The sequence below is a fragment of the Mytilus galloprovincialis genome, chromosome 8, assembly GCF_965363235.1.
Source record: "Mytilus galloprovincialis chromosome 8, xbMytGall1.hap1.1, whole genome shotgun sequence".
Lineage (NCBI taxonomy): Eukaryota > Metazoa > Mollusca > Bivalvia > Mytilida > Mytilidae > Mytilus > Mytilus galloprovincialis.
Window position 1 is genome coordinate 33976202 of NC_134845.1, and position 25167 is coordinate 34001368.

General features: G+C 31.7%; 1 protein-coding gene across 1 annotated transcript in view; it reads right to left on the bottom strand.

Moving 5' to 3' along the window:
- LOC143085619 (glutamate receptor 2-like) overlaps positions 1-25167 on the bottom strand; it is a 75584-nt gene that overhangs the window by 45606 nt on the left and 4811 nt on the right. Inside the window, exon 4 of the mRNA XM_076262079.1 lies at positions 7795-8043. Within this exon, the coding sequence (XP_076118194.1) occupies positions 7795-8043 (249 nt within the window). The remainder of the gene's footprint in view (positions 1-7794; positions 8044-25167) is intronic.

Here is a 25167-nt window from a genome sequence, read left to right on the forward strand (position 1 = left end):
TGCAGAGACAATTTTTAATTTCGTCATTATAATTTTGTGGAAAAGACCACATTTGTTATATACAACTGGAAGTAATAAAATGATTGATTAAGAAGTTCTTTTTGAAATGGCATTTTAATTGATGGAAAAGGGTACTTTTGTCAATGAGATAACTCCATCGTTACTTTTGCATACTGAGGAAATTAGGCAATGTTGTAAAGCAACTCAAACACACAAAAAAAAAAAAATAAAAAAAAAAAAAAAAAAAAAATGATGAATTCAAATCTTTCCATATTCAGCCTCGTTAAGAAGGATGCATCATGGGAATTTTCCCATGAGGCATAGCTTTGTAGGGCTCTATATGGGGAATTCAGGAAGAATACATTATTAAACCTTACTTAAGTTTGATCATAAAATCTTAATTTCATTGCGTGCACTTCGTGCACTTATAAAATTTTCAATTTAAAGATGCCTATGCATAGGATGTTTTATAAAAATAACAATTATTAAAGAAAAAACCAGTATATATTTGATAGAACAATTAAGACAGTCTTAGTACCTTATATTCTCAGTTCTTATGATAGACTGTTCTATAACGGACTAAGTAGTCCTAGTTGGTTCTTGTCTTGGACAAGGTCGTTGGTTTTCTCGTTTGAATTGTTTTACATTGTCATTTTGGGGCCTTTTATAAGTGACTATACAGTATGGGCTTTGCTCATCGTTGAAGGCCATACGGTGACATATAGTTGTTAATTTCTGAGTCTTTTTGGTCTCTTGAGGAGAGTTGTCTCATTGGCAATCATACCACATCTTCTTTTTTTTAATAATCAATCGATTAAGTATACCATATTGCAATTACTTCTCATCAGCTTAGCCTTCTCTTTAACTTTCCATTGGAAAATCTCAAATACACTAAGCGTCTATACATACTACAACACATACTTAAAATACATTGCAATCATACTACATCTCTTTATTTTAACATTAATAGTTAAACGCGTCATATACCTAAGTTACAGAACATTTTCAAACGATATTTTTGTAAGTATGGTACACTCCGACCATTTCTTTGCATTTTCTTCTTTTTCGTTGTCTTTTCACGTGTAGCAATACAATATACTTCAATACATATACGGACTAGATAAACGAGCCATCTAACTTCATATAAAGAAACATCTTTCCAAACGACCTTAAAAAAATATATTCAATAAAGACTATTGCGGTTTCCCCCTTGTTTTAAGTTTCTTGGGCTCTGTAATTTTTCGTTCAATGAAAGTTAAGCCTCAATATATACTGAATAGTTAAACGCGCCATGTATCTTTTAAAAACATCTTTCCAAACGATCTTAATGTGGAGAATAACTGTTAAATGATAAATACAGCTTGAATATGTACAAAATGTATATGCATGTGTGTGCATGTCTGAATATATTTGACAAGTATATATAATTGTATTCATAAACAGTATTCTATAAGAATACATTTGATTACAAATGTTATCGAATCTTGAGTCTTGCTGGCCTTTTACTTTTTTTCCTTTCTTGTTGAATTATAATTGAAATGCTGACAAAATGTAATTAACTGTGTAAGATAAATGTAGTGAAGCGTTAACAATACTTAAATGTTTTCTGGAATTACAATACTTCACGTAAGGCAGACAAATAAGAAAGCTATTGATGCTTGTACAATTGCTCTGCAGGATTAAAAGCCGATCTGTCAATATTTAAGCTAATACTCCAGTAAAAAGGTTATTATATCGAGTCGTGATTCAATCTCTGATATCTTAAGAATTTGTCGAAGTTTATTCAGTCGTTTGTGATATCTACCAGATGGTGTCCAATGACTGCAAGCGATTTACTTGGATAAAAGATACAAAATCAATAAGGGTTAGTTAAACTGATGATGAAAATATCTTGAAATTATATTACAATAATTTTATATTCTAATAGACCTGATGTAGAAAAAGGCTTTTTTTAGGTCAAAATGAAGAAAGTCGTTAAACACAGAAATTTCAAAGCTAAGATTTTTAGTATTGGTTTTGTGCATTCTAAAATGCAGTAAATTATCCTTTTAGTGTTCTGTTGCATCTAATAAACAGGATTGTCTCTTGAAATGATTGTAACAAATCTGGAAAAGATGAGTCCCAAGCCAGTTGCTTTGGATTATAGAAGAAGAAATTGCTGACGGAAATTTCCGATTTACATGACATTGCACTTTAAATGTTAACAAAGTTTGTATTTTCATTTTAATAATCAAAATTGCTAAAGGAAAAATATTTATAAATAAACAGTATTTTTTTTTATCAAAATTTATACAATATGTTTTCATAACTCAATGAATTACACCAACATGTCGATAAAAAAAGAGAAAAATACATATACATCATCAATTCAAGAGATACACGGTATCAAATTGTTAACTTGTTAAAAAGATGTACAATTTATGGTGGCCGATTAAGGCCATTTCGCGTTTTCGCGTTTTCGCGTTTTAGCCTTTCATATTCTATAAGTCGAAAACGCGAAATCGCGAAGTCGAAAACGCGAAGTCGAAAACGCGAAATCGCGAGATGGCCTTAACCGGCCACCATAACAATTCAATACACACACTCTCTCGAAAACCTGTTCTAAGAATTAAGCTGAAGTTAAACATCATCTATATTATTTATTATAATTGCTTTAAGAAATTATCTAAATAATTTCGATTCATTGGTATAATTATTCTTAATTCCTTAAAGTGTCAACTGCGAAACATTTATCTGTTTCTTACAATTTGATGTTTTTTTACTCATAGACATAATGTTTAAATCATAATCTTCAAGCGTATCTTTTATTTAACCGTCTAACATCTCGCCTCCGTCTTACTTTATTGAATCATCAAACCTTCATTTACTAAAAATTCATATTTGCAAGTTATACATGTATTGAATTTCGAAACTTATATTCTATACAATAAATGTCCATGTCAATGCACCCAGTAACATTCCAATGCATGTTAAATTATTTGGTACAAATCAAATCTAAATAATTTAAATTAGTTGGTATAATTTACCTAAAGTTTCAACAGCGAAATAGTTTGCAGTTTATTTTTAAATGTGTTTCGTACAAATTGTTTATTTTTAATCAGAAACATACATTTTTTTAGAAGATACATATAACCTTCACGTGTGTCTTTTATTTAACTTTTTAACATCTCGCCTCCGCCTCGCTACATAGAATTATCAAACCTACATTTACTAAAAAAATATATTTGCATGTTATATTGAATTTCGTAACTTATAGTCTACACAATGAAAGCCCAAGTCAATACATCCAGTCACATTACAATGCACGGTGAATTATTTGGTACAAATCAAATTAAGACAGAAATATTTCAACCTCAGGGGAGTCTCTGGATGCAACAATGTATGTAAATAAAATGTATATTGAGCGACGGGTTTTGTTAGCTTATCCATTCTTTCGCAACAGTGTTTTAGATGAAGATAGATCGTTTCTGACATTTTCAGACGTCAATCTTGAAGTTTTGTATAGTTGGTAGCACGTTGCGTTATAGATTCAAGGTCTCGCGGGAATCTTGTGGGATTAAATTGTGTGAGTTTCAGCTAAAGTTTTTGATATTGTCTGTTCCGGTGAATAATTTCAGATTTTAATCTGTGAAACCCATTATGTCAGCAGCCAATGCTTTATTTGTGATTTTTTTTTCTATTTGAATGTCACAAAGCCTAATTAAACATAATACATTGTAAGAAGGCGATAAAATAGAATTTCCTCCATTTAATGATCGATAATTAATACTGTCTATTATTGCTATGATCCTAATGAAAAGATACCAAACTGCAATACCACCTAATATCATAAAGTAAACACACAATCCGAAAAACAATTGACACCATAACGGTTATCTTAATGAATGCTTTGATGTAAGCATGGATAATATCTCTAGTCGCACTATTAGAACCATTGCAATCCACAAATAGCAAACAAATTTAATACGTCAAGTAATAAATCTCAAATAATGATATATAATGGTTCTGAAAGAATAGAAATCAGATACATTTTCACATAGAAATCCTCTTATTTTTTTACAATTTCAAAGCACAGAAAAGTACAGGTGACAATACATTATCGTTTTCTAGGTTACATTTTGTAGTTTTTGATTGCCAGATTTCGAAATTTTTCTCTTTTTTTTCTAATTACAATATTTTTATTTTATCATTTGAAATAACATACGAATAATATCATTAAAGCACAAAATTGTTAATATTGCATTTCTTTTAAACGAACCATTTTGACATGTTAACATAATTTCAAATTTTTCCTTCAAACTTATTTTTAAATTTGAATGTTTTTCATAATGCATGTCTATCAATTGACCCTTAATGCTCTTCAACGTCGTATTCACATTTATAATTAACAGTGTCAAAATTCTCCGAATATCATCGGAACTGTGTTGAATAGGACAAATCAGTATGCAATTTATTTTATAGATTTTGCTGGGGCAATTTTTTTGTGCAGGTAGGTTCTGCAGGGTTTAGTAAAACATGATGGAGAGCGTGTAATTTGGATACCACTGGGAAATGAAAGTGTTTAGTAGAGGGCAAAATTAATAAACAGAAGACCACTAAAGGATCGCAAGTTAGTTTTTGGACGGGTGCCAACGCACAGATATCTTGGCGTGCACAATAATAGAAGAATAGACATTAAAGTGCACATTCAGACATGACGTGTCAAGAGACGTCTATGCGGGTTGAACCATATTTTTTATACCGTTGTCAACCCTTTGGGTCGGGAGAAATATACAAAATAAGTATTGCTATTTTTTGAACAGTGAATTCCACCCATGAAAATCAGCATAAAATAGAACATTCTGGTTTTACGAAAATGAAATTTGTTACCAAGTCGGTAATTTAAATTGAATACTTTGATAATAAATCTGAAGAATATGGGTAAAAACTAAAGAGGATTATCATAAAATAGCATTCACATATATTTAACAACTGTATTTTGGATGACGGAATTAAAACGTTTAATCAAAAGTTTATGAAATGATAGCGATGAAAGGTTAAATAACAGAAATACAAAACTCCGAGAAAAATTCTAAACAGAAAGTATCTAAATAAATGGCAATATCAAAAACTCGAACCCATAAACGAACGAATAACAACTGTCATTTTCCTTACATGGTACTACTGACATTTTTTATGTAGAAATGGAATATTAAACCTGGTTTAACCTTTAGTGAAAAATATATATGACATGCCTATCTAGCTAGACGGAAAATAACAAACTCTATCAACAAACGACAACTACTGAACGTCAGGTTCCTTACTTAGGACAGGTGCAAACAAATGAGTGTGATTTAACGTTTTAATAGTTACCGACCTTCACTTTTACTCGAAAACAACACAACAAAGAAAAAAGTAAAATCACAAAAATACTGAACCCCGAGGAAAATTCAATACGGAAAGTCCCTAATCAAATGGCAAAATCAAATGATGAAACACATCAAACGAATGGACAACAATAACACAACTTTTTATATGAATATTTTCGATAACATTTATTTATTTTTGTTCGTCGTACCATTGAAATTTATGTTTAAAGTGACTTATAGACCCAAAAGGGTCGAGTGTTCTAATTATTGTTTGTATATCTCGCTGTATTATATGATATTTTGTGAAAAACACATGTCACTATAATAAATAATTTACTTTCTTAATTTACCTACAACACACCTTAACATATCAATTGGAATGGCCTCAATCAAGACTATATATGTTAACCTGCAGATATCTTTGATTATTTTATTGTTTAGTTGTTGCCTTCGATGTTTACCCCACATATTTTTTTTCAATAGATACTAACAATATTCCGGTCCATAAAACATTCCACCTAACAATTATTTGAAAGATCACTCTATGCTATCGGCAAGATCGGAAGGATTTTGCAGATGTCAACATGTGTGAATGTCTATAAATGTTTTTTCTTTACATTTACATATGACTGAAATAACGGAAGTTAAAGAAAAATAAACCTTTAAAGTGCAAATGTCTAACGATAATGCATAGTACAGCCATAAGTCTAGAGTTGAATAAGTTTGTTCTGTCAAAGATTTGTACTTAGCGTCGTGACATGCTCATAGTAACGTCAATATAAATTAAAAAGCAAAATCCTGACTGCTTAATCAATGACTCACAAACAAATTATATACAATTTTCTCATCCTATTTATCAACAATTGCTTAGATTAGATAAAAAAAAAAAAAAAAAAAAAAAAAAACACTTGTAGATTATTAATTTTTTGTTTTCGTATTTTTCCGGAATACATTCAGTTTGATCATGTATATGGTAGGTACTTTAGAAAAATCTATATCAAATATACGTTAAAAAGAAAAACAAGAATGTGTCCAAAGTACACGGATGCTCCACTCGCACTATCCTTTTCCATGTTCCATGGACTGTGAAATTGGGTAATAATCTATTTTGACATTAAAATTAGAAAGACTATACGATAGGGAACATGATTATGTACTAAGTTTCAAGTTGATTGGACTTCAATTTCATCAAAAACTACCTTGACCAAAACTTTAACCTGAAACTCCCACTTTCATTTTCTATGTTCAGTGGACCGTGAAAATGGGGTCAAAATAGATATAGAAAGATGTGGTGTGAGTGAAGTCTAATTTGACTTTAAAATTAGAAAGATCATATCATAAGCAACACGTGTACTAAGTTTCAAGTTGATTGGGCTTCAGCATCATCAAAAACTACCTTGACCAAAAACTTTAACCTGAACAGACACACAGACGAACGGACGGACTAACGAACGGAGCCACAGACCAGAAAACATAATGCCCCTCTACTATCGTAGGTGGAGCATAAAAAATACATAATCAGATTAATGCACTGAAATATAGTTTTATTGAATACACTAAATATTTATTGAATGCTCCATATCATATATACTTTAACATAGATAGTTTTAATGTGACATTCGAGAATCTGCCCTTTTGGTTGAATCATACATTTGTTATCCGAGTATTACTAGAACTCGTGTAATGCAAAATCAAGCAAACTTATTTCGTCTTTAATCAACGTCAAGAACGTTACAATGGAATTCCCAAGATGATGTCTTTATTTTCAGTGTCATTAGTGATGATTAAATATCTGACTAAAAATGTTTCAGCCTAAGAATAGAATTCAAATTGATTTATACATGTATGAGATATGACAAGAACCCCCCCCCCCCCCTCCGCAACGCGAGAAAGTGTAAAACCTCGAAATACCAAAAATAGTTGAAAGTTGTTAAATTCTATGTCATTTGGTGTCTGGCAGAGAGTTGTCCCATTGCCAATCATGCCACATCTTTTTTTCTCTTTTTATATACTCGAAGCATACAAATAGATAAAACACAATAAGATAAAATGACATTTAGGTCCATAATTAAAGGCTACCTTTTGAGAAATAGTTTGTAATATACACATACACGAACCACTGCGGTACACCCTCATCATTTGCGAGTTCGTGTGTTAACGACTTAATATATTCCTTACTGAGCGGTAAATTTTCTTAACACATATATAATGTTTGTCAAAACTCCCCACGTTAAAAACTTTTCATGTACATGTATGAAACATTAATAAAGTTTCTTTGTAAAATGAACCTCGAAAGCATGACCACATATTGGTCACACCAGTTTGTGTAATTATCTTATGAAACTCAAACAGAAATTAAATTAACATACAAACGAGAGAACAAAAACAACAGATATTAAACACATCACGAAAAAAGAAAGAAAAATAAACTATTGTTTTTAATTACCTTCATTTGAATCGTATAGGTAGTGGACAACTTGCCAGTCAAAGTTTATAATCAAATCGATAATGGCCTGTGTAATTGGTGGCTTCATACTGACTTGGAAGCTATCATAGGTGGCCACTGCTACTCTGGATAAACTTGGTGAGATGTAAGGCATGTGGAATCGTTTGGTGTAGTGGTCAATTATCTCCAAAGAATGAATACTTTTAGTTCCGAAAAATAAGAACACACCAGTATTCATCTGACTACATACTGAAAAAAAATATAATGATAAAAAGTTAGTATTTTTTATAATGCATATATCAATTTTAGTTTTTACCTTTATATAACTTCATTGTATATAAGAACGTAGTTTGTGAATGTCATGTTTTTTTGTTATGTATTCCAACTATTCGAGTTGTTTTTGTAAATTATAGTATTGGCCATATACGAACGTAAAGCAACGTAATAGGAGATAGAAATTATAAATGAATGTTGTTTAACTGTATACGAGGGATGCCCTTAATAATGAAGTATAACCAATATTCTTTTGAAGATATATTACAGAAAATACATTTTGATTACAGTGCTAGATCTTTATTTGTTATATTGCAAATTCATGATATTGAGGATATGAATTTAAATAATCAAATGTGACAATTTCCATACATTGCTAAATGAAAATGAAGACTAAAATTACTGTCTTTGAAATTTCAAGGAACGTTGTAAATTATTCAGAAGAAAGAGGTGACTGACTCCATAAAAAATATTTGTCTCGATGCTAAAAGTCTCGCCAAATTACTTTCCTGCAAAATGTCATTGCTGTATTTAGACCCACTAGACAGTTAGACTGATCTACATATACATATAAAGGACATGCCACCTACATTTGTAGATCAACGCACTTGAAACGCCTTTTGAATTAATGTCATGTCAACATTTTTTGGTATTTATTTCAAATGTTGGCATTCGCTCAGAATAAAAAGATATTTAAATTGCATTTCACTATTTTATGCTACAGCCATAGCTTGAAATTACTTATTGTGTACTAAAGTATTGTATTACAGTTTTTGAACTCCAATTGCAAAAAAATCCAAGAATATAAAACAATGTATTATACATAAACAAGAATGTTAGTATTAAAAACTTGAGAATATATTCTATTCTATACTTTTGTAGCACTTTTAATGTACAAAAGTGCATATGGTACTTATTGGTTATTTTTTTTACTACTATTGTCTCTAACTAAATAGAAACAAAGTATTTATTATACGAAAGATGTAACATATTTACAACGTTCTTTCTCTTTATCTTGTCTAGCTAAAGGCAGATTCATCGCTACTTCTTATTTTGATATATGCTATAGTTTGTAATCGATTATGTATCCAGCTGGGAAACGTAAACTGTTTGGTGACTTGAGCCAGCGCAACTACCAATTACAATTTCTGTGTTAGTGTCCACAACATTTATTTCCATAATTAATTATATAACCACATTGTATATGCAAAGAACTTAAACATACGCCAGCACAAATTACTGTTCACGCTTTTAGTTACCTGATTATTTAACCAGGAAAGTTTTTGCTAAAAGGGGCGGTCGAAAATTAAATTGAACGGAATAATACGGAAGCTATAAAATGGGTTATAGTGTCGTCGCAAAACAAAATCCCTTGTAGTTATACATTTTCCCGCTTAAATGTCATGTGCCCTTTCATAAATGTCACAGATAATACATTTTGATTACAGTGCTATATCTGTATTTGGTATATTGTGTGTAAATAAGATTTTGATATTGAAAATTTATATTATAAATAATCAAATGAAAGAATTTCGAAAGATTATTTTATGAAAATGGAAACTAAAATTACAGCCTGTGAAATGTCAAGAAACGTTAAACTTTATCCAAGAGAGAGAGGTGACTGACTCCACAACAAATTTCGTTCTTGTTTAAGATAGTTTAGTCATGTCATATTATTTTGATCAAATAGGTCATGGTTGTGTTTTAGAACCACTCAATAGTTGCATGTAGACTGATCTCTTTATAAAGCAAGGACAGACAACCTAAATTTGTATTTCAGTGCGTTTGGCACGTCTTTTTCGATCATTTAAATATCATGATGTCACAGATTTTTTTGTATTTATTTCAACTGTTTGCTTTCACTCAGTATCAATATATCAATTATGCTATTGTATTGTGTAAGTTAAATAGTATGCAAGAGCATAATATCGGAAAGACTCAAAGCACACAATGTTAGCAAAAACAAACAACAACAACAACCAAACAACAAAAAAAAAAAAAAACAGATTGAATAATTAACATACAATAATTAATATAGTCTTAACGAAATCAAGAACAATAAAATATTTCGTGGAAAATAAATGTCTTCAAAATAAATCAAACATCAGCTTACATTTCAATGGACATATTTGAGACAACATACTAACTTCTTTGAAAAGATTTCGCACACGAATGATTTACAAGAAAAGAACACGTAGGTCATTGTGATTTGCGTTTTATTTTAACCACTACAGACGTAGCTAGTGTTCAGCAAATTTCATAATTGTCATCGACGAAAAAGTGTCAACTGATTTAATTTGTATAGCATTCGACTACAAGTGACAAGATTTTTTAACGCGACGAACACAGTCTATCTTTACAAAATACAATTACTTCTGGCGTGTACTGGAATCGAATACATCTTAATTTTCCATCGTTTATACATGCTCATATCATCTCATCTAAAGCCACGGGAAGCAAAATTCGATTATCCTAACTGTTTTTCCATTGTAAAATATAATCTGGTACAACTCCAATAATTCATTGCAATACATATAGTACTAGTGCAAGATGAAAAGTGGTCGAATATATTAATGTGGTAGTTCAAGACCATTAGTCGATATATAACATCATTAAAAACAATAAATAGCAAAACAATACAAAAGAGTGAACAATATAAGACAGCACATAAATGTTAAGATCAAACAACACAAACCAAACAGTAATATGGGTGAACTCATATACTGCAAAGGGACAGTAGTTCCTTTTCAACTACTGGCAACAGCTCTTGAAAATTTTAACTAGTCAAACATAGTTGTCTGAATCCGGTGTTTTACATGTTTGTTTAATTTACCATGTATATTAGAGTTTGTTTGTTACAATGCATATGCCAAATTATTTACCCGAACAATGGATTTCGCCACAAGTGAACAGTAATAGATAAATTTATCATAGATACAAAGATAACCATTTGAACACCAGAAGCGCGTTGCATTTACACAAGATTCATCAGTGTCGCTCGAATCAAAAATGTAAAAAAAAGCCAACTTAAGTGTCAGTCTTTGTAAGAATCAGGCAATTTAGGTAAAAATTAAAACATGATTAGAAAAAACCCATCGAGCTAATCATGCCATTTAATACTAACCATCATCCTGAGTTAAAAAGTGTTAGTCTTTTGTTTGTGTTTGTCTGGTAATATCAAATAACATGGTTAGAAAAATTGGTTAGAATGATAGCAAATTACAGAGTTATCTCCCCTTATTCGTTAATTTCTAGTGCATTTCAACCAAATTGTAACTTCTATTACCAGAACAGAAAATGGAAATGAATGTTATTTTTGTGCATAATTACATATTATGAACTGAAATCAATGTCAAATAGGGTGGGTTTTTTCGGTCATGTTTCCGCCACTGCCTGATTCTTAGGCAGACTGGCACTTAAGTACGAATTTGACGAGTTTGGAAGTACATAATATAATTTGAGTTAACAATATAGAAATTATAAAGCATATATTCCTTATTAAAACACATGGTCGACGTATCGCTAACACATTAATGATGAGAAAAATTGATTCTCGAGCGAATAATTAGTTACTTGCTGTTTTTATGTTGTTGATTAAATTTGTTTGGTTTGATAAAACTTGAAGGATTCAAATCATTTTAAAGGAAGGCATTTATAATCACATAAGGCGATAGTCAGTGTTCCTATTCCGTTTGCTGTTTTTCTCTTGACTTATTTGTCGGTTGATTTTTTTCCCTTCAAATAGAAAGTACCTATGTTACACCGGAACGAATCAAAGAGCAGGAATTTACCAGCATTGAAACTTTTATGATAATGACAAAATTCTATATTTCCCCCCAAAAAAAACAACATATGTGGTGATTTTCAATTCGGTTCTTATAATCTGAAACCTACCATTACAAAATGCAATCTTGATCAGTCGAACAAGAGGACACCCTAAGCAACGCTTGAATTGAACATGTTTTTCTAACCACACTTTTAATATCGATAGATATACTAGCTAAGAGCTGATATTTCAAAACGAAGGAGTAAGACATCAAGACTACATTGCAAGATGCATTAAAACATAGTATCAATATGTCAAAAGAATGATTTATGAACTGAAAAAAGAAATAAAAATTATTTAGACCGGTTGCATAACAATGTCAAATATACGATTGAGATATTACGATTCAACTTATGTACAATGCATTGATGCCATAGGGGATGTTGCGTAGTCGTCATATTAAAAAGGCCTTAAACAAAACATATCGGCATTATGATCATCTCCCAACACATACTAGTAGGGTGCCCAACCAACAAATTTGATTAATTCGCCTTAACGGAGTAATACACGGCTATATTTTATATCATTGGAAAGAGGAGAACAAGCCTCATTAAAATAGCGTTGTCGTGGTCACGTTTTTTTAAAATCTGGGTCAAAGGTCAACGCAAAAGTTAAAGAAAAATGCACAGTCACATTTAGATAGCTTGTTTCGCTTACCTATATGCATTTGGAGCAAAATAAAAACAACTTATTTATAGAAAAAATATCTTTTGTATCTACACTTAGAACTTATTTTATATTTTTATCGCCAATAATACTTTAGATTGACTTTTTTGCATATAGGGTGCAAATTTGAAATTTTCAAACAGCTGTTCAATAGCAGTGACCTTGACCTATTTCAATTTCTTTATTTGCAAATTTTATATTCAGTCGTTTCAAGTAAGATCTTAAGACATTTTTTAGATCTTAACTTTAATCATTTGTCGAAAACAAAATGTGTTTTTCACGTCTTTTGATAGTAAGGTGTTGTCAATTTCTAGATAAATATCAAATTTCTGTTATTGGGTGTGAAAAAGTATATATAAATGATTTGTTTAGAAATTAACGTCGAACTTGATTGAATATAAAGTAGCTTTGCTTTGCAGAAGTAAAAATTACTACAAAAAGAGAAAAAAAAGGGGGGGGGTGTTAAAGTTATGAAAACACCTCATCCTACATATAAAAATGAATAAATGAGCAACAATTGGCTATACATTTTACAAGGATTCAAAAAATATAAAAACGGAGATGGGTTATGTACAGCACCGATGTATTTTACAAACAATTGCAAACAAAAAAGGCGTAAGAAACCAAAGGAACATGAAAAACTTAAAATGAAGACAAGCAGACTAAAGCAAACTAAAATCTTTCCGCGCTCCCATAGCCTCGATAAAACTTTTGTTTGTGCTTATTCCTCGCATATTAATAAGCAATTCAGTAGAAGAACCCTGACATATAAGACCTATCCCATTGTATTACATTCCTACTTCGTTTCGGGCTTGATGGGCATAGTTTAACAGGAATGTGAATGTGTGCCATATTCCTGGTCTGAAACGTGACCGAAGGATTTTATTTGTATATTAAAATTATAACAAAACTATCAATTCAAAAAAACAATTAAACTTATAAAAACAAAAAAAAAACAAAAAAATATTGCCAATTACAAAACAACGATCTTCAAACTAACTGGACTATTCTAAATATACAAATCGACCATACAACACAACATAAAAGCGAAAGGAAGTTTGTGATAATTGTCCTACTTAATGATTTGATAGTGTAAGCTACAAAACGATTAACGGCACGAGAAAAGGCGTGTTTGAATCAAGCCAGAATTGTCAGTAAATTTGTGTTTTAAATTGCTATTTTCTTCTCATCGATTAACATTGCATGAAAGATATTTGGCACACATATGAACCATGTCTTATTGATGTAATCAGAGTAAAAATCCAGTGAAAGTAACACGCAATCAATTTTCTTTCGTTCAAAATGTGGTAAATTTCAGCTAAACAAATTGTCTTACTAAAAGAGGGACGAAAGATACCAAAGGGACAGTCAGACTCATAAATCTAAAACAAACTGACAACGCCATGGCTAAAAATGAAAAAAAAAACAAACAAACAACAGCACACACGACACAACATAGAAAACTAAAGAATAAACAACACGAACCCCACCAAAAAACTAGGAGTGATCTCAGGTTCTTCGGAAGGTTAAGATCCTGCTCCACATGCGGCACCCGTCGTGTTGCTTATGTGATAACAAATCCGGTAAATAGCTAATTCGGTAGGTCACATTCATGAAAGGTAAGGGGATTGTAGTTACGACGTAAGGAACATATCCGATATCATTTGTGAAACGGTTATTCCATAACGGTCAACCAACTCGTGATGGCGTCAGTAAAATTTACCAAGGGATGATTTCAACTTCACCATTTGGAACTCTTGGTTTGATAGCTTCCTTGTGAGCAGCAACCCTCTATCAAGAAAATCATGATAGGAAATGCAAGCACGGGAATATCGTATCAATTGGGAGATATATACCCCGTATGCAGGTGCTGCTGGAATGTTGCTACTTAGAAATGGAAAGTTCACAATTGGAAAGCTGAAAACATCTCTTTTGTCGTAAAGTTTTGTTTTCAACCGACCCTCATTGTCAATTTCTAGATGTAAGTCAAGATATGAGGCCGAATTAACTGTATCTGTAGTATCCTTTATCTCTAACTCGATTGGATAGATGCGTTCCACATAGTCACCAAATTTTGAATTATTTAGTGATAGAACATCATCTATATAGCGAAAAGTAGAGTTAAAGGATATTGCTAACTTCTTATCTTTCTTCCTAAGAAATTCCTGCATGAAGTCAGCCTCATACTAATAAAGAAACAAGTCGGCAGGTAGAGGGGCACAGTTTGTTCCCATTGGAATGCCGACAGTCTGTTGAAAAACACGTCCTCCGAACGTAACAAATATGTTGTCAAACAAGAAATCAAGCATCTTGATAATATCAGTTTCAGAGAATTTTTTGTTCGAATCAGAGTGATCCTTTACCAAGTAGGATTTATCCCTCCCTTACACAAGATACTTGTATCTACGTTGGCCATTCTTTTTTACGAAGCAAAGCAATACCAACTCTTTCAATTTGTCTTTTAGTTTGGAATGTGGAATACTAGTGTACAGAGTAGAAAAGTCAAATGTTTTAATACTGTTACAAGATGAAAGAGAGTTAGATTGTATGTACTCTAAAAGATCTTTGGAATTTTTAAGTATCCACATCTGATTCACGCCCCTCTAGAATAGGCAGTTTCACAATAACTTTGAAGCCCGTCTTTGATTGCTGATAAAATAGATGTTAATAATTTAGAAAGAGGTTTCGTGGAGCACTTGGAAGACCCAGCAATACACCGTAAGGACACTTATGTAGTTTAGGTATCCAATACAGTGATGGCAGATCCAGTTCTTCATCTTTGGTTGAAATTCCAAAGGAACACAGAACAGACCTATGATTATCCAGGATTTCCTCTTTGGTAAGTGTCGTGAGGGTATATGTTGAGTTTCCAAGTGAATCGTCAATACCTAATTCGTTTATCAAGCAGTTAATGTAATGAGTTTTACATACAAAAACGATACAACCATGAAATACTTGCACTTAAATTATATAAATCTTTTTAGCTTTCGTTATATGACAAGTTTAATTTTTAAGCTAGATGATAAGTATCATTTGAACAAATAACACAGAAAGGAATACTTCTATTTTTCTTGTATGATGAGGTATCTTTGGGTACCCTAAGAAACCACAATTTTTTTTTTTAAATGTGACAACGGGATCTTACGACGACATTCATGATTGGAAATATAATGATTTTCCAACAGTTTGCATATAAATATAGCCGTGTGTTATCCGTTAACTTAAATTCGTTAACTAGACGTCTTTTTCGTTTTCGATAATTGGCACCCTGTTACAGATACATTGTACATGTACAACACAAGTAGAGTTTTAATTTAATACCTTATGTTTTATAAATTTAATTCAGACAAGAAGAAACACGGAGTTTCAATCATTCAAATGTATATCCTTTCAAGACTTAACATTTTATCATAATCAAAGATTCAATACTGATATTATCCAGTTGGATATAACTTCCGAAGAAACAAGGATAAATTTAAAATTGAGAAAAGAAATGGGGAATGTGTCAAAGCGACAATAACCCGACCATAGAGCAAACAACAGCCGAAGGCCACCAATGGGTCCTGAATGTAGCGAGAAACTCCCACACCCGTAGGCGTCCTTCAGCTGGCCCTTTCAAAAATATGTATACTTGTACAGTGATAATGGACGCCATACTAAACTCCGAATTATACACAAGAAAGTAAAATTAAAAATAGTTTAGTTTAAAAAGAAAGAAACAAATCTTGGACAAAACACAACCAGAGATTAACAGAATACAAAGGAGAACACTTATAACTATCGTTTTTATTTGTAATAAGGTATCCCGGCTTCTTCTGATTAATTATTTGAATCCTTCAAGTTTTATTAAATCACAAAAGAATGTAATCAACAGCCGAAATTAAGCAGCCAAGTAACTTATCATGCTAAATGACTCGCATGAGCATCTACATTTCAAATCTCTAATGTTTCAGCGATACGTCGTCTGGGTGTCACAATAGGGAATTTGCTTAATAATTTCTATATTGTTAACTCACATTTTGTTATTTACATCCATAAATTTAATTTCACATGTCACTCTTTTTCAATGCATATTAAACAAATCAAAGAAAAGTTAATATAACAAAACAATATATATATATAACAAATTGTGAATAGTTGTGCTCAAATACATTTTACAACAAGTTTTGACATATTAAGATAAGCTATTCAATTTGTATAAATGACACGTGATCTGATTTGATTGCCATTTAATTGTGTCAAAATTCATTATTTTTACATTTCATTATGTAAATGCATTGTAACCAACATACTGTCATACACATGGTATCTTAAACGAACTTAAGTAAACAACCGGTCTTAAACAGGCCGTATTTGATTGACTATTTGAATTGTTCCTAATAAAATGACAAAATAATTGACGTAGACCGCATGCTATAAAAGACATTTTTAAGCATAAACTATAAATGTCCACCTGTAAGCGAATGTAAAACATTAGCATTCATGTTTCTTGCATGTAAAGTTGTTCTGATTCCTTGACCGGTTTTGGCTATACGTTTGTCCTTTTTAGTTTATAAACACTTCATCTTTAATAAGTTTGGATTTTCAAATTTCAAATATGTTTACCTCCATCATAACTGAAGAGAATTTATTGTCAAAATGTGCATCTGGTGTAGAAAAATTGGTACCATTAAAATTAATGAATGGTACAAGGTTGGTTGTCATAAGTTGTATGGGAACTGCTGTCTCTTCTTTAGAATTTGAATTGACTCCTGGTTAAGTTGGGTTTGAGATGCTCATCCTAAAGTTGTATGCATGGTTTTATATGGACTGTTTATTGGTACTCATTTTGGATAAAGATTCGAGTGGTTGAAGCTGTCCAAGATTACAAGATTAATTTGCACAATAGAAAAATAGTTATAATTGAATTTCAGCTCCAATGGCTTGAGATGAGTAGATATGGGCATGCAAAGAAACGATCGAAAATTAAGATTTTTTTCTTACTCCGGTAAATGAAGGCAGTAGTTCTATTTGTTAAGGTATATTTCGTATTTCTTGCTGAATAAATAATCAATAATAAAAAAACATGATTTCTTGACTACAACTACACAATATGAAATTGACAATGAGACAATTCTCCATCAGAGACCAAACTGACACTGAAATTATAGGCCAATATACGGCCATCACAATTATTACCAACACTACATGGTCAGTTATAAATCGCAAACATAGGACAAATGTATAACAATACAGATGATCAAACTAACGGCTTACCTTATGTACAACATGATCAACGATAAACAGATATGTTAAATAACAACAAACGACAACAACTAGATTACATGTTCCTTACGTCGTAACTACAATCCCCTTCCCTTTCATGAATGTGACCTACCGAATTAGACCATTTACCGGATTTGTTATCACATAAGCAACACGACGGGTGCCGCATGTGGAGTAGGATCTGCTTACCCTTCCGGAGCACCTGAGATCACCCCCAGTTTTTTGGTGGGGTTCGTGTTGTTTATTCTTTAGTTTTCTATGTTGTGTCGTGTGTGCTGTTGTTTGTTTGTCTTTTTCATTTTTAGCCATGGCGTTGTCAGTTTGTTTTAGATTTATGAGTTTGACTGTCCCTTTGGTATCTTTCGTCCCTCTTTTACAGGCTACTGACTTGGACAGTCACTTACAGAATGTGGTACGATTTAACTACCATAGGACAATGGTGCAACAGTACAACACAAGAACAAACTAATATGAGAATCAACATTTAACATATATGAGAAACCGCAAAAAACGACAACCACTGAATTACTAGTTTCTGACTTAGAACGGGCACATATAGAATATTGGGAGGTAAATGTCCTTTGAAGGAGCCAACTTATCCCCTACCTGGAAAAATTGTGTAACAGTAAAAACACAGTATCACTATAAATATCTGTTGACAAAGGCTGAACCCATGAGATGGATACAAATATAATACATCTATGTGGACTGGTATTCATACATCCTAACAAAACAATCGAACACTAAGTTCAGACCTGTTAGTTCTCGCAGTTATTGACATTTACATGTAGTTAAAACTACATTGCATGATGTAATGAGATTATCCATCAATAGCTCAAAAGAAAGATATATGAACTGAAAAAGAAGTAAATGCATTAATTAGACCGATTACATCGCAATACAGGACATAAATATGGTCAACTGTTATAGTCTATTACGTTACTTTCAACTGATTAATAATGCATTCCATCCATAAGAGGTGTTAAATAGTCGTATCGTAATATTGAAAACCCTTTTACAAATATTGCGGGATTATGATTATTTTCCAACAAATACAATGTCAATTTACCTAACAATAAAAGTTTTAATTATATCTTACTTATGTTTTATAGATTAAAAAAGAATATCCTTTCAAGTTGCGAAAAATAAACTATCCATCATTGTAGAATAGAAAAAGACAAAAACAAATTATAACTTGATTAGAGTCAAAACACTGAATAACATATGAACTGTTGTAATAATCATTTTGCGATATATTTGTCAAATGATTGTTTTGTTTATTCATTTGTTTTACATTAAACCACAGTAAAAACAGAAAAAAACACGTCCTAACTACACAATAATTTTGGCCACTAAATTAGACTCAACTAAAATATGCATTTTGCCGTGCAGACAGACTGGAGCCAGCATTTAATCAAATTTTTAATTCAGTACAATACAATAATCTCATATATACATATGCATACATCATATATAACACAGTAATTGTATCTATACTAAGTAATTTAACACACAAGTTTGTGAACCAAAAAATATACTTCCGGCAACAATAGTAACAAATATCTATCAACTTCCAAGAACATTCCAAATGATAAATATCATAATATGAATACCCGTCATAAACAGACACTCGCCGCCCAGGAAAAACCAACTTATAAAGTTTGGAAACCTGCGCACGGAGCAATGCAAGAACCGTTTCTGGGTAATGATGCCGTACTCCATCATGATCATGATTATACAAAAAAAAACATTTTTATTTATGCAAAAAAGGAAGTTTTAACTATACGATGTCTACGGCTAGAATGACCACCTAGACAATTTTTTCACGAACCCGCGAAAAACAAATTCACATAACAAAACATTAGGTCACCTGACCTATCGAATCATACATCATTGACCCATACAAAATATTATAGAAACTTTAAGACAGTATTTTTCCGCTATACTGCGAAACGCGGAAAAATATGTATATAACTGAAATATAATTTGTAGGATTAAAGTTAATAAAAAAAGGAAATAATTCTTCACACACTTGGCTAGAAAAAAAACAATGTTCTACATGTTCTTATCAAATTTTATTTGCCAAAGAGTACAATATATAATCCAAAACCGAAAAGAAAGATACATTATAGAAAAACATTACCGAGGAAAACAAAGAGGGTGTAAACAACCTCATTAGTCAATGCGTTGGTACTGTCACCAACTGAAACATTGTGAATGGAAATAGGAATGTGTCAAAGATACAAAAATCCGACCAAAGAGCAGAAAAAGCCAAATTCAATATGCAGGTCTTCTACACAGCGAGAAAAATCTAACCCCAAGATCTTTGGTATACCATATAAGGTTTGCTTCGTCGATTTCACATGTTATGTTAGTCTATATAGAATTATTCTAAAATTACTTTATTGCCGTATATATATAGTTACTAATTACATAAACTACGTAGTTCGCGAGAATTTTGCTTTCTTTACATAAAATGGAAGATGAAATGTTCTATCCATTTTACATCCAAATTTACATAAACTCTTAACGTTGCATAATCAGTGTTGTTGAAGAGCCAAACGCATCTTTCCATAACGAGAAAAGCACATAAATAAAGAAAATCTCATTTGCTTTTTGAAATGCATCGTTATCAAGAACGTTTTAGTCCCTTAAATTACTAGAATGAGTTAAGTTTGACAGTTAACATATAATTCTCTTGGTTTTGTTTCTATTTTGTTAAAACAAAGTCGTTAAAACGTTTTACGAATAAAAGAAAGACGTTATTGCTTTCAGGCATTTTAGAGAATTCTAATAAAACTAGTTGAAAGTTTAGAAGTAATTTGTATACAAATCTGAATTAATAAGCACAACATCAATTGTATGAACGCCTCCTTTATATGGCTAATGTTTAAAAGACTCCAACTGAAGAAATTTTTCAATTTGTATAAAATTGGCGTAGAGGTATTTTTTTTAAGTATCAAAATTCATAATTACCAAGTCTATAGCTTGCAAAGTACATATAAAAATAAGAATTAATAGTTCTATATCATATGATGTTATTTCATTGATTTCTCTGGTACTGTTACTTCCTAAATAGAGAAAATATGAAGGCGAGTTTACACTATCACAGTCTTCATCAGTTTTATTGGGCTACATAATGAACAAATAGTCAAATTTTTGTTTGAAAATATCTTTGAGAAGATCCTTAAAACAAAAATATTCTTTTGAGGATGCTCTCTGTATTTTTGTTACGTTGGGTTGCTGTCGTATTAAGGTGTTATACCCAACATCTAATTTTAATGTTATTCGTATGTATGTAACTGTAGGTATATAGTAGTTTATAGAAACTGGCTTAGCAAAGGCAGAACTCTTATAATATAAATGTATGGTAATGATACAATGTGATCGACAGGTTTTCCGAAAATGAGTGGCAGATCATACCAATATAAATGTATGGTAATGATACAACGTGATCGACACGAAAATGAGAGGCAGATCATACCAATATAAATGTATGGTAATGATACAATGTGATCGACACGAAAATGAGAGGCAGATCATACCAAAGGGATATTTAAACTCATTAGTCGATACTAAACTGAAAACGCCATTGCAAAAACTAAGAACGACGAATAGACAAACTATAAAAACTGAAATAAATTTCACCAAGAATGCTAGTTAAAACAAAACATGTAAACGTAACAATTCAATAACATCTGCTTTAGTTTCTTGAAGTATCAAATCCAAATGTTACAGTAAATTCGTCTGGAATTAACTTTACCTCAGGACTTTCAACCTCAGCTAAAGTACAATAAACCCGTGGAATTATATCATTAAAATGTTTGATTCAAATAAAATAATTACTGACGCACTAGCGCCTGGGTTAATGTAAATGATAGATGAATATCCTTTGCTTTTCTATTATACATTTTTGTCCTTTTCGTAGAATATCAATATCAGTATATCATGTCTGAAGAATGCCTATCGGCTTTAGCTATTGTCTTTTACACATCCATCGGATATTTCTGAAGATGTATATTTGCAATTGAGAATCAATTGTTTTTGCTATATTGATAGAGGGACGATCAATTCGTCCAATCTAAACTGACAATAAGTAATTATTACCTTGTTATTACATTTTAGAAAATGGTAGCTCTTAAAGATTGCACAAGAGTAAGTTTAACTGTCAAATATCGGCTTGTGTCTGTTTCACAGGATTGCTTTCGTGCAATGCGTAGTACCATTTCTTACTAGTATTTGAATTACACAGAACGATTAAAACACTGTGCCGTCTGGCGTGTTTTGATTTTAATTGAGTTCCAGATATATTCTTGATTAACCGCTCATTATTTTCTTCCTTTTTCTAATTGAATAACATCGATTTATTCTCTCCCTTATTCTTCTCTGTTTAACTTAAGTTCAAATCCAATCAAACTGCAATCAAGTGTACTGGGAAGTATCTATTCTGCTTTATTTTTGTGTTTTGTGTTTGTATTTTCGCCTTTTTTTCTAAACTCTTTTAATTACAGTAAGTTTTTTTACATAAAAAACTAAAAACTGCAAGCCTTATGTCAGGATTTCAAAAAACAAAATAAAACAGGGATTACACACTCAGTGATATAGAATAATGAGGTGATGGATATATTTGAAATTACATTGTACAATTAATACACTTTTTTGCTTTATTGAAATGCTATGTAACTTCATTTTGCTTCTTTTTTTATAAACAAATAAATTTACAAATTATTTCTTTCATATAAATGTCTGATACAAAAGTAATTATGCACATTAAAATGTATAAAATGTGGTTTTGTGAGATAAACTGAAACAATTGTGAAATATTTCAACACAATAACAAACATTATCGCTATTTTGGGCATTTTCCCTTTGATCTTTTTTTTGTGATAATTTTTCATATCATGCTACTCGCTTGAGATAAGAAATTATCGCTAGAAACTAAGCAGGCACGTGGCGTTGCTAACGAAATTGACATGAAATTTACACTTCGTCATAGGTAAAATAGCGATAAACAGATTATCAATGGTCATCTCAACTCGATTGCCTTCCTCGATTGCGCCGTCCCGGCTCAAGCGAGAAAATCAATCTCGTTGAGATGATCAACGATAATCTATAAATAAAAATCATTTGAAAAGGGCTTAATTCACCAAATCGACACAAATAACTAACAATGACACTTATTGATTGACAGACTTATAGATATGAGAGTACTTGTAGTTAGCTAGTTAAAACTTTGAAGCCAATAACAAATAATATAAACCTATAAAGTAAAAAATCAAATACACCGATAGCTTGATTGATTGTTGGTTGCTTAACGTCCATTGACAAATAGTTCATGCATGTTAAGGACGTGAACAAGTTAACAATAAATACAATAGGCAGATTCTTATAATACAGGCCAGTGGGGATGATGATCGGGATATTTGGATTGCCACTGGAAAATAAAGGTTTACACGATAGGGACAGATATTTTGCCTTGCAACAGACCACCTACGGACCCGTCAAAAGGTTTTTCAAGGGTTCTCAACTTGCAAAGAGCGTGGCACAATCTTTACACGAGGCATTGGATTTAACGTCCCCATTCTGACCGGACGTGACTGCGAACTGAATTAATACATCCCGCACAGCCAAACGGACGCCCCACTTCGGCAAGGGTTTTACTGCCGGTCTGGAGAAGACCAAGTAACCATATTTCGTTTCCCCAGGCACTCTTGGGGCTACACCGGTGAATGATCCTGTAGTAATGGTTGCTATTGGTTTGGTTATTTGTATGTCCTTTTCGGCTTCAGATAACTCTTTTTGTGATATGATTTCAATATATTCACTTCAACTTCAAATATTAAAGGCTGAGGGCTTCTGGTAAAGGTAAATCCAGAAAGTTTTCCTTTGCAACTATCAAATCATATACTAGTAGAATGAAATTCAAAACAGTGTAGCTGTGGCCATTGATTGACACATTAAAATCATCCATTGACTGGGACAATTTACGTGAACGTTTGTCTGTAACGACCACTGTTCACGACGTACCTACGATAGACATTTAAACTGTGAGGTCACCAAAGGTTTCTTAACGCCTTTAATTATAAAATAATTCGAAAAATTAATCAGGAATAACCTTTGTGTTTTGATTTATATAATTGATATAAATCAAAATATCGTGTTATTTATGATTAATTTTTCGAATTACTTTATTTAGGTGTTGAGAACCTTTGGTGACCCCATAGTTTAAGTGTCTCTAAAAAGTACATAGTGAGCATTGGTCGTTACATACAAACGTTCACCTAAATTGTCCCAGTCAATGGATGATTTTAATGTGTCAATCAATGGCCACAGCTACACTGTTTTGAATTTAATTCTATATAAGGATATTCGATAACATAAACATTCAAATTACTATAAGGCTTACTGAAAACAAACGCGACAACACTAATGCATTATTGCTCAATAATTCAATTAGCAAAAGTCAGACAGCGCATTTGTATTAGTAGTCAGACAGTACATTAACATCTGCCTGAAAGTGATAGGTAGGGATTTGCAAAGTTTTCATAAGAATATCGTAATACTTAACGGATTTACAATACGTCATCAATAACAAGAGTGTTAGAGCAGTTATTTATTTTTTCGTTCAAATTCCCTTCTAAGTGTAGAAAGTTACGGATTGATTTGAGAAAATGTCAATAAAACGCTTTCAAAAGCGTTCTCAGTCTTCTTTCAAATGGTTAAATCGTGACAAATATGGTTTTCTATAAGCAATCACTATCGGATATCTTGTTTGTAATTTGTTTAATTATCAGAGTAATGCATAGAAAACATTTTCAAAGTTATATGTAAGATATTTGAATATTTCAATTATAGTCAAGATGTAAATATTTTTGTCAGCATACTGTACAAACAGACGTTTTGCTTGCAAACATACATATGTTGCTAAGGGAATCGGTATCATCATGATTCTACTGTACCATCATTATCGATACATTTCGTTCTTTTCTTTTCTATATTAAAAGGTTCCGTTTTTCTTTATCGACTAACAACAATAAACATTTGAATAAACTGAGCACAAAATATCAAAGAAAACCTCCATTATGAACTCTCCATGATTATGTAACATAAACACATTTTATTGATTTAGACACAACTCGTACCCGGACAATTTTGGCTAATAACATCATGGTAAAAAAAAGCTTCGGAATTAGATAATCCAATAATAAAAGGTTAAAGATTCCCTGTGACCACTTTGAGCTATTTTTACCATAACTAATTTCTAGTCTGTCACACATACATGATTGATGGTCTATAGAGGATACGTTTCTCCGGAAATATTAATGTGAAAAGTCGGATCAAGT